The sequence below is a fragment of the Helianthus annuus genome, chromosome 6, assembly GCF_002127325.2.
Source record: "Helianthus annuus cultivar XRQ/B chromosome 6, HanXRQr2.0-SUNRISE, whole genome shotgun sequence".
Taxonomy (NCBI): domain Eukaryota; kingdom Viridiplantae; phylum Streptophyta; class Magnoliopsida; order Asterales; family Asteraceae; genus Helianthus; species Helianthus annuus.
This window is the reverse complement of record NC_035438.2, coordinates 46,870,488-46,881,936: the sequence shown is the minus strand read 5'-3', so window position 1 is coordinate 46,881,936 and position 11,449 is coordinate 46,870,488. Positions and strand designations below refer to the sequence as shown.

General features: G+C 34.5%; 1 protein-coding gene across 1 annotated transcript; it reads left to right on the top strand.

Moving 5' to 3' along the window:
• The first annotated feature begins 501 nt into the window (after window positions 1-501).
• Window positions 502-10,965, top strand: LOC110865379 (4-alpha-glucanotransferase DPE2). Its single transcript, XM_022114622.2, has 22 exons — window positions 502-662; window positions 948-1,312; window positions 1,431-1,548; window positions 1,653-1,708; window positions 1,796-2,050; window positions 2,140-2,336; window positions 2,418-2,496; window positions 2,781-2,819; window positions 3,566-3,685; window positions 3,769-3,870; window positions 4,349-4,432; window positions 4,530-4,772; window positions 5,337-5,462; window positions 5,552-5,626; window positions 5,711-5,782; window positions 6,166-6,285; window positions 6,403-6,500; window positions 7,398-7,557; window positions 7,653-7,751; window positions 8,728-8,925; window positions 10,417-10,510; window positions 10,592-10,965. The coding sequence occupies exons 2-22, from the start codon at window positions 959-961 to the stop codon at window positions 10,804-10,806; spliced, it is 2,904 nt and encodes a 967-aa protein (XP_021970314.1). The 5' UTR covers window positions 502-662; window positions 948-958; the 3' UTR covers window positions 10,807-10,965.
• The last annotated feature ends 484 nt before the right edge of the window (window positions 10,966-11,449 follow it).

Genomic DNA, 11,449 nt, shown 5'->3' with positions numbered 1-11,449 from the left:
AATAAAATCGGTTTAGTTTAAAAAAGAAACCCGATTTGTACATCTTCATGATTAACAGTGTTTGTGCCCTCCCCACATCTCATAGTGACTCATCACTAGTGCTCTAGTGGTGGCCACGAGTATTTAAGTTCCACCTGTGGTGGGTATGGGTGAATTTTCCCCTCCAGATCTCAAGTTCGAGTCTGAGTGATAGGGTTTCTCATTGAGCAGTTTAAATTGGAGATCTATTGTGCGGGGGAGCTCTCTAGCACAGACACAATTAAGACAACATATACTAGACCTCCTATAATTTCACTCCTTTCAAAAAAAAAAATATATAAAAAAATAAAAACTCTTTTTTTTAGCAAGACACGTCCGAAGCTCAAACTTCCCCAAGCCTCATAAATGTGCAGCTTTGGGTGACGTTCAAACGTTTCACTCCCCCATACCCACTATCTCGTGAAAGCAATGGTTAGCCACAAGACATTTAGCCTTTTCCCATAATATCTTCTTGTCACTTCCACACTTCTTGTTTTTATTATCTCTTCCTTCAAAAAAATCTCTACTCAAACAACCCATCCTCCATTTCTTTATTCAATTGCTTCCACAAAATTTTGCGCCTTCTCATATTCACCCACACACACACCGCCTTCTACACTAAGTGACTCCCACTTCAAGCAAAGGTACCTCATTCATTGACCCATTATCAATCTTTGATTACATTCCGATTAAATTTGTGTACATTTTATAAATTCAAACATGTTATGATATGGGTCTTTCAATATATGGCCTATTTTGGTTCATTTTATGAAACTGCATGTGGGTTATTCAAGATTTTGATAGATTTCATCTGGGTCTAATCGCATTTGTGTGTTTCCAACATAAAGTTTACATTTTTAATATTTATGGGTAAAAAATAAAGGAACCCTTTTGTGAATTTTGAGAAATTTATCTGCGATTTGTTTCAGATTAGGGGATAATGGTGAATTTGGGGCTGTTTTCTGAGATCAAGCCTGTGGTATCTGTGAATGTGAGGTTTAGAATACCTTATTATACTCAATGGGGTCAGAGTTTGGTTGTGGGTGGGTCTGAACCGGTTCTTGGGTCTGGAAATGTGAAGAAAGGTCTTCTGTTGACCCCTTTTCATGAAGGGAATGAACTGATATGGGGCGGGAGTTTGACGGTTCCGACGGGGTTTCAAAGCGAGTATAGTTATTATGTAGTGGATGATCAGAAAAATGTGTTAAGGTGGGAAGGTGGAAGTAAGAGGAAATTAGTGGTGCCTGAAGGAGTTGAAAATGGGAAGGTGGTTGAGTTTCATGATCTTTGGCAGGTAAAAGTTAAAACACTAATTTTTTTCTAAAATGGTATTTTTGTTATATTATTAGTTTTTCTTTATATAATCAATGAATAAAAACACTCTGTTAGTGTAATCTCATACTTGAATGCAGAATGGTAGTGACGGTCTTCCTTTCAAAAGTGCATTCAAGAATGTCATCTTTCGCAAGAGTAGCAGTTTGGCTATTGAGAAACGGCTTGGCGCGATTCAGAATAAGCTGGATCGTGATGGTAATGTTTTAAATTTTCAAATTTGAGGTCGAAAAATTGTTTCTTGAATAATTGTTCGATTTATATTAATATATTATTCCTCTGACGTTGGAAACTGCTTTCAGATTCGGTTATTGTCCAGTTCAAAATATGCTGTCCAAATATAGCAGAAGGAACATCGGTAATCGTAAATTATATCCTATTACTTATAAAACTTCAAACATTTATGTAAACACATAACATCCAGGGGCCCGTGTTCTTGTTACAGATATACGTAATTGGAAGCTCGTTAGAGCTGGGGAAATGGAAAGTTCATGACGGACTCAAACTCAATTATTCCGGTGAATCGGTTTGGGAAGGAGACTGTTTAATACCGAAGGCTGCTTTCCCATTAAAATACAAATACTGTAAATATGGGAAAAACGGAAATTTCTCTCTGGAGTACGGTTCAAACCGGGAGGTCACGGTTGACATTTCAGCCAGTGGGCCAAATTACGTTGTTCTATCGGACGGCATGATGCGAGTAAGATGTTGTTAGATAATTATTTTTACACTTTTTTTTTAATATGTGTGAAAATGGGTTGTGCTGAACTTGCGATGTTTATAATTAAGGAAATGCCATGGCGAGGTGCGGGTGTTGCAATCCCGATGTTTTCGGTGAGATCAGAGGATGATGTAGGCGTTGGAGAGTTTGTTGATCTGAAATTAGTTGTCGACTGGGCTGTTGACTCGGGTTTCCATTTGCTCCAGCTTTTGCCGATAAATGATACTTCTGTGCACAAGATGTGGTGGGATTCGTATCCGTACAGGTATGCAAGTTACTAAATTTATGTTATGAAATATAAATATATTTCGTTTTTTATTGATATTACTACCTCGTTGCGATGCAGCTCTCTCTCTGTATTTGCTTTGCACCCACTATACCTCAGACTCCAGCGACTTTCAGAAAATATACCAGATGATATCAATGTAGGTCCCACTTTCTCGTTCGTACAGTATTTAGGATATTGGTTGTATGTGTTTTACCACATGCTTTTGTGTAATGTAACAGAATACTAGGGTAAAAATGAAATTGGTTTAAGAATCTTATGTTATGAAATAATGCTGAATTTTGGTACATCAGATTCGCTTATGGACTTGAAACGTAAAGTAAAATGATGTGAAGTACAGATCTAACATGTTGTAGTAAACATGATTAATGTTTTACTGAAGCAATGATATTTCCCTTATGTTTTATCTGTTTCTTTTTGCAGCAAGAGATACAGAGGGCAAAGAAAGATCTAGATGGGAAGGTAGTTCTCTCTTCATTTCCGTATCTAATAATTTATTCTGTCTTTATATAGTATTTTTTTTTCCATTAGGCATCTGAGCTGATTTTACTGTATTTATCTTACATAATGGCTATGTAGTTAAGATCGCCGATATATCACCGATATGTCGGTTATCGGTCCCTTGGTGAGATATTAGTGCAAAATATCGGTCAGAATATCGGTATCGATATTATCGGTGATATCGACCGATATATCACCGATTTCCCGATATCAGTACCTTTCTTCTTAGTTCTAACATTCGTCTTTATTCTTATTGCTGCTATTAGTGTTTAAGTCTTAATTGTTAATTGTTAGTGTTAAATGTTAGCGTTTTAAGTCTTAAACAGTTCTTACTTGCTACAATTGTTAGTGTTAATGCAAGTTGCAAAGGGTTAATTTGTTAATGGCAGAAGAGTATACTGAACTGTTAGTGCTAAATTACCAATATCCCACCGCGATTTCCGATATCTCCAATATCAGTCCTTGACCAATATCCAATTTTACCGCATTAACTACTTAGCTGTATAAAGTAAGCTTAAATCGAGTCCAACACGATTGCCCTTTGAATGTTGACATTAATCTTACATATTTCCTTTTACTGCTAACCGCATTTTTTAATATACATTCAAAGACGTCCTTCTTAAGTTGCTAGTTTTTGAAGTTACATTCGTTTTTCTGATGTTTGAGGAAGCAACACTTACCTATTGTTCTAAATTTATCGATTGTAGAATGTGGATTATGACGGTACTATGACTACAAAGCTTTCAATTGCCAAGAAGATATTCGATTTTGAAAAAGATTCGATACTAAATTCGGATTCCTTCAAGAATTTCTTGTCCAAAAATGAGGTACGTGTGGAAACTGGAAATACTACATGTTTCTTTATTTTTCTTGACTTCATGTTGTTTATCTGTTTTGTTGTATGATACAGGAATGGCTAAAACCGTACGCAGCCTTTTGCTTTTTACGAGACTTCTTTGAAACTTCAGACCACAGTCAATGGGGCACATTTAGTCAATTTTCAAAAGCTAAGGTAATCATGACTCATGAGATTAGTCATATTAAAATCTAGAGTTAAATGTCATTTTAGTCCCTGTGGTTTGGGCCATTTTGCCAGTTTAGTCCAAAGGTTTCATTTTTCTCCTGTGGATCCAAAAAGGTTTCACTGTTGCCATTTTAGTCCACTGGGTTAACTTCATCCATTTTTTCTGTTAACCAGAAAGGCAATTCGGTCATTTTATATGTAATTCTGTTAACTAGAAAGACAATTCGTCCATATAAAATGACCGAATCGCCCTTCCCGTTAACATAAACAATGGATGAAGTTAACTCAGTGGACTAAAATGGCAACAATGAAACCTTTTTGGACCCACAGGAGAAAAATGAAACCTTTGGACTAAACTGGCAAAATGGCCCAAACCACAGGGACTAAAATGGCATTTAACTCTAAAATCTATTTGTAGTGTGTTGACTGTTGACTTTCTAACGTATATATATCATCATTTCATCAGCTTGAAAAGCTCGTGTCCGAGAACAGCTTCCACTATGACATCATATGCTTCCATTACTATATACAGTACCATTTGCACTTACAAGTAAGTAATTATATCATTATATGTCTGATATGCTTTTCTGCAATATACAATATACGTAACAGAAAAAAAAATAATATTATTACTTTGGGATTATTAGTTGTCAGAAGCTGCCGAATATGCGAAAGAGAAAGGAGTGGTATTAAAAGGAGATCTCCCAATAGGCGTCGATAAAAATAGTGTAGATACTTGGGTATATCCGAATTTGTTCCGGATGAACACCTCTACGGGGGCCCCACCAGATTATTTTGACAAAAATGGTCAAAATTGGGGATTTCCTACTTACAATTGGGAGGAAATGTCTAAAGACAATTATGCTTGGTGGCGTGCTCGTTTATCACAGGTTTCTCACTTCATATTCGGATTTTATTTATTTTTTTATGTATTTATTTATTATTGAGTAAAATGCCATTTTCGTCCCTGAGGTTTGGCCAGTTTTGCGACTTTCATCCAAAGGTTTGTTTTTCCGCATTTGGATCCAAAAGGTTTGAAATTTTGTCCCTTACATTGGCTTGTTAACTCCATCCATTTTTCTACGTTAAGTTAGGGGTATTTTCGTCATTTTTGTTAACCTAAAGGGCAATTCGGTCTTTTTCACTTTATGAACAAGCATTTAGCATAATGTACAAGTATTCAGTATACCCTTACTAAATAAAAAACAATAATAATATAGGTAAAAAGACAAAAATACCCTTGACTTAATGGAGAAAAATGGATGGATGGAGTTAACGAGCCGGATGAAAATGGCAAGATTTCAAACCTTTTGGATCCAGATGCGGAAAAACAAACCTTTGGACGAAAGTCGCAAATGAAAATGGCATTTTACTCATTTATTTATCATTACACATAGTTTCGTTGTCTGTTTGCTAATTAAATCTTTGTGGAACCCGTTTTTTTTGGATGAAAGATGGCAAACTATTTCACGGCGTACAGGATAGATCATATATTGGGTTTCTTTAGAATATGGGAGCTTCCGGCACATGCAATGACGGGTCTAGTCGGTAAATTCAGGCCATCTATCCCACTCAGTCAGGTAAATTTATGGTGCATTTTTCTTTTTGTTATATTTAAAACCATATCGGTGCTGTTTTGGTATTAATATTTTTTTTTTTTAAATTATAGGAAGAGCTTGAAAAGGAGGGAATTTGGGACTTTGACCGACTGAGCAAACCGTACATTCGACAAGAGTTCTTACAGGTTTCTTTTTTTCTGAATTTGGCTTGTTTAGTTGTATTTATTATTCGAAGGGTCATATTTATTGAAGTTATTCGATATTTTCAGGAAAAGTTTGGACCTTTATGGACAGTCATAGCCTCTTACTTCATGAACGAATTTAAGAAAAATCATTATGAGGTAGTATAATTTCCTTGAACCGATGCTTTACTTTCCCTACATACTACTAGAAGTGGAATTTTTGACCCGTTTACTTATAAACCGGTTGATTCGGGTTGTGTTTTATCCCTTTAACAGGTCAAAGTGGTTGTAAGTCGCCTGAATTTGTGTTTCCAATGCATATCTAACCTCCTAAATCATGTTATTCAAACACGTACTTTATTATTCAATTAATATATATTCTAAATTCTAATCATATTTGACATACTAATAAAAAGTTGACTTTTTTAGTCAAAGAGTGTTCCAGGGGTCAACCCAACCGAATTGACCCGTTTAGACAAGATACCCAAAGTGACGACCCACCTATTTTGTCACCTCCAAATTAACATCCTTCAACATTGCAGTTTAAGGACGATTGCAACACGGAGAAAAAGATTCTCGCCAAGCTGAAATCACTCGTTGAGAAAAAATTGTTGTTGGAAAATGAAGATAAATTAAGACGGGATCTTTTCGATCTTGTGCAGGTAAAGTACATTACACACACGAGGGATTGAAATTAGTGCCATTCATACTATCCCTTGTTTTATGATTATCCTATACCGTTTCGATCTACTTAATATTATATAAACGTTCATTGGCAGAATATAGTGCTTATTAGAGATCCTGAGGATGCTAAAAGTTTCTATCCTCGTTTTAACCTAGAAGATACATCAAGTTTCAACGATTTGGATGAGAATAGGTACTTTATATCTATGCTGTTAATGTGGTAAAAAATCGGATATTAGTCAAGAACCGATATTTGAGATATCGGTTATCGCGGTGGGATATCAGTAATTTTAATATCATTCAGAATTTATATATATAGCAATTTAACACTAACAATTCAGTATACTGTACTACCATTAACAAATTAACCTTTTGCAACTTGCAAAACACTAACAGTTGTAGCAAGTAAGAACTGGTTAAGACTTAAAACACTAACGGTTAACAATTAAGAAGGTATCTGTGATTGCTTATTTAACTCAAAAAGTGCTTATTGAGTTATTGACTTGTTACTTTTTAAAAGGAGTTTAAAAAAAATGTTTGGATTAACTTTTGTGGTGGGAAATAGTAAAATGACCAAAAAGGATATGGTAAGTTTCCATGTTTAGTTGCTATTTTAAAGGATGGGGTTAAATTTGTAATTTTATATTCAAAAAGTCAAAAACCATTTAAAAAGCTAAGATTTTGTGGCTTTTGAAAAACAACTTTTTGTTCATTCTCAAAAAGTCAAAACAAAAAACACTTTTGTTAATGCCAAACACTTTTTTAACTTATTGGCTTTTTGAAGAAGTCAATAAGTTATTGTCAAACTCAATCCCAAACACCCTTTAAGACTTAGAACACTAATAGCAGCAATATGAAGATGGTCGAATTAAGATGAAAGGTACTGATATTGGGAAAATCGGTGGTATATCGGTCAATATCGCTGATAATATTGGTACCGATATTCTGACCGATGTTTTACATGGGGACCGATAACCGTATACTGGTGATATAACCGATCAAATATGTTACATATAAAGTTTCTTCTTTTTTTGTTTTTCCAACTGAAGAGGAAATTAAAAAAAAAAATACTTTTTTTAATTCTATACAGCAAGAACATATTTAGGAGATTGTATTACGACTACTATTTCCATCGACAAGAGACTCTTTGGCGCCAAAATGCGATGAAGACTTTGCCTGCACTTCTAAATTCATCAGATATGTTAGCCTGTGGAGAAGATCTAGGCCTAATTCCATCTTGTGTTCATCCTGTACGCCTTCTTTATTATACTTATAATTACTTCTTTAATATCGTTTTATTACAAGTGTTTCGTCATGACTTATGTTTTAAAATGACTCAATGCAGGTTATGCAAGAGTTAGGATTGATAGGCTTACGTATTCAACGTATGCCAAGTGAGGCTGATTTGGAGTTTGGTATTCCTTCTCAATATGACTATATGACTGTATGTTCTCCGACCATCATTCGAGTTTCTTCCCAATTATTATTATTATTATTAACCTATAAATAAGCAAGTTATATGTGCATAAAAGGTTGTACCTTTAGCTTTGGGAGTCTTTCAAAAAAAATGGAAAATTTCTTTTTAACCCTAAAGTTTTAATGTTTCACAATTTAAGTTTAAACTTCTAATCTTTGTTTCTTTTTTAACCCTAAAGTTTTAATCTTTGACAATTTAAGTTTAAAATTTTTAATCTTTGTTTCCTTTTTAACCCAAAAGTTTTAATCTTTGACAATTTAAGTTTCAAGTTTTAATCTTTGGTAATTTAACCCCTTTGATTAATTTGATTTTTTACTTCTAATTCAAAAGTTTCCATCTTTTGCGATTTAACCACTTTGATTTTTTTTACTTATATGTTGTAATCTTGGCTTTAAGGGTTTTTCAAAGAAAAAATGGTTATGCATATGGTTGTTGTAACCTTGGCTTTGGGGGTTTTTCAAAAAAAAAAAAAAAAAAATTGATTTTTTTACTTTTCACCCAAATGTATTTCATAAATTACTTTTAACCCAAAACTATTTGTTTTTTTTACTTTTACCACAAAACTTTTTATCGTTTGCAATCTATCCTCACAACTTTTTTTACTTTCAACTTTGATCCTTTATAGTTTTCATTTTCCGCAAATTTTTCGCTTTATGCTTCGTTCTAAATTTTGTGACTTAACACATCGCAACATGCGTCTTTGGTTTAGCGTTTTTACGTTTCGTTCTAAATTTTGCGAGTTAACACGACGCAACGTGCGTGTGCGGGTGAACGTTTTTACATCGTCTATTTTTTTCCCGTTTGACAGGTTCAACATAACGTGCGCGTCCTAAATCAACTTAGTTATAACTAAATAATCCCCACCGCATTACGGCGGGTCGTAATTCTAGTTTGTACTTATAAATCATGAATCATAAATAATAAGTCGATGAACTTGTTGCAGGTATGTGCTCCTTCATGCCATGATTGTTCTACCTTACGTGCATGGTGGGAAGAAGATGAAGATAGAAGACGTTCGTTTTTCAAAACCATGATCGGTTCTGACAGTCTGCCACCTGAGAAATGTGTTCCGGAAATAGTACGTTTTGTGTTGCGTCAGCATGTTGAATCTCCATCAATGTGGGCAATATTCCCTTTACAGGTATTATGGTTTAATAATTGATTAGATAATGAAAAATATGACATAATTTCATCTTTCGGGGTGTTTGGATGCAAGTTTCCAAACTGTGACTTTGATAATCGGTCTTCCCTCTTAATAATTATTTAGGCGGCTAGACAATCAGTTTCATTGCAACTGCAATAATTCTAACTAGTAATTTTACCCCGCACGTTGCGGCGTGAGTCGGTTTGGTTTGTCATGTTAGCAAGAAAATACACTAAAAGGTGAAATACCAAAACGAATAAAAGTAGAGGGACTAAACATGTATATTACCAAAGTTAAACTAGAGGGACCAGACATGTATATAAGCAAAGTTAACTAATAAGTAGAAAACTTTATTAAAGTAGAGGTATTAAGAAACTTAAAGTAGATGGAGTAAACATGTATAATAGGAAAGTTAAGGGTGAAAAGTAAAACACAAAAGAATTTAAAAGGGAAAAAAGAAAAAAAAAGTGGCGGCCACGTGGCAGCGTGTGATTGGATACAACAAATAGTGAGACAAAACAACTTGGCCTTTAATATACATATAATGGATTAGGATCAAATACAAAGGATCCTAATTGTAAGAAGTGTAAGAAGGATTTATAGAGTGACAAGTGTCCAATAACCTAAAAAAACCCACTACACAAAAAAACCCACTACAAAAAAAAAAAAAAAACCCTTAAACATCCACCACCACCAAAAACCTAACCCCCCCCCCCCCCACACACACACACACATCACCCACCCTAAAAAAAAAAAAAAATTTTTTTTTTTTTTTTGCCGAGGGGGTGGGGGTTTAGGTTTTTGTGTGGGTGTTTAGTTTTTTTTAGATTTTTTTTTTAGGTTTTTTTTTTGGGGGGGGGGGGGGGGTTAGGTTTTTTTTAGGTTTTTGAGGGGTGGGGGTGGTTGGGTGGGGGTGTTTAGGTTTTTGGTGGTGATGTAGTGGGTTTAGTTTTAGGTTATTAGACACTTGTCACTCTATAAATCCTTCGTACACTTCTTACAATTAGAAGACTTTGTAGAATAACTTGACCCTACATATAATTATGTAAGGGAAGACTAAGTTAGCTTATTTGGAAGACTTTTCACCTGTTACTTATTGTTTAATGTATTATATTACTAGAAAAAAGATATTTGTTGGAGTTATAGCTGAATAATGTTTTTTTTGCAACACTTTATTGAAAAAAAATTATGAAAAATAGTATTAAAAAATAAGTCGTCATATTTTAAATTTTAATATTTCAACAAGTTGATTTTGGTCATTTTATTACTTTCTTAAAATAATGAGAATTAGCTAAATCAAACAACTCACCATCTTATTATTACTACTACTACAACTCTTCAAGCAGCAGAAGCACATCCAAACACTATATTCCGTAACACGTTTTCACATAATCAGTTTTAAAATGCACATCGAAATACGTCCTTTTAACATGTAGCAACAGTTCTATCATTATGTGCAAGTAAATGAGCTTTTTTTATATTCATCAGGATTTGTTAGCATTGAAAGAAGAATACACGACACGCCCTGCAACAGAGGAGACAATCAACGATCCCACAAATCCTAAGCATTACTGGCGATTCCGTAAGTATAACCCTTTTGCTCGTCAACTTTCCAAACAACTTTTTACGTAAGAATGATGATGTTAAACGTTCTATCCATCAGGTGTTCATGTGACCATGGAATCCCTATTGAAGGATACAGACCTTACGGCAACGATTAAAGGACTTGTTTGCTCGAGTGCAAGATCTTATCCTGGTCAAGAAGAAGCTCAACCAGGAGTAGCCGTGGTTCCACCGAAGCAGCAAATTGCCGGTGAGCAGGAGAAGATTCGGCTTCCTAACCAAGATCCAAAAATCACAAGCATAGCTGTTCTGTAAGGTTGTTTTTACCTTTTTTTTATGTGATGCCAGAAGCCATTGACTTTATTGACTTTTTGTCGTGGATCATTGTTGCCATAAAAGCATGTAAATCTGGGCTTTGGATTCTTTGAAAGAAATGCTTCAATAAAAAAGTTGTATATGTTTTTCTCCTAAGCAGTTAATGTGGTAAAAAAAGATCGGATATCGGTCAAGGACCGATATTTGAAATATAGGTTATCGTGGTGGGATACCGGTAATTTTAATATCATGTAGAATTTACATATATAACAATTTAACACTAACAATTTAGTATACTTTCCTACCATTAACAAATTAAACTTTTGCAACTTGCAAAACACTAATATTTGTAGCAAGTAGAAACTGACTAAGACTTAAAACACTAACATTGAACACTAACCATTTATAATTAAGACTTAACAACGGCAATAAGAAGAACAACAAATGGTAGAACTAAGAAGAAATGTATTGATATCGGGAAAATCGGTGATATATCGATCAATATCGTTGATGATATCGGTACCGATATTTGACACCAATTAGTCTTTCTCAAGATTCTAGGTCTTGATTGTGATTTTGGCATGTGGATTCTTTTTAGGTCTTATAGAAATTCGTGTAGGCCTGGATATCTCTTGTAAATCGT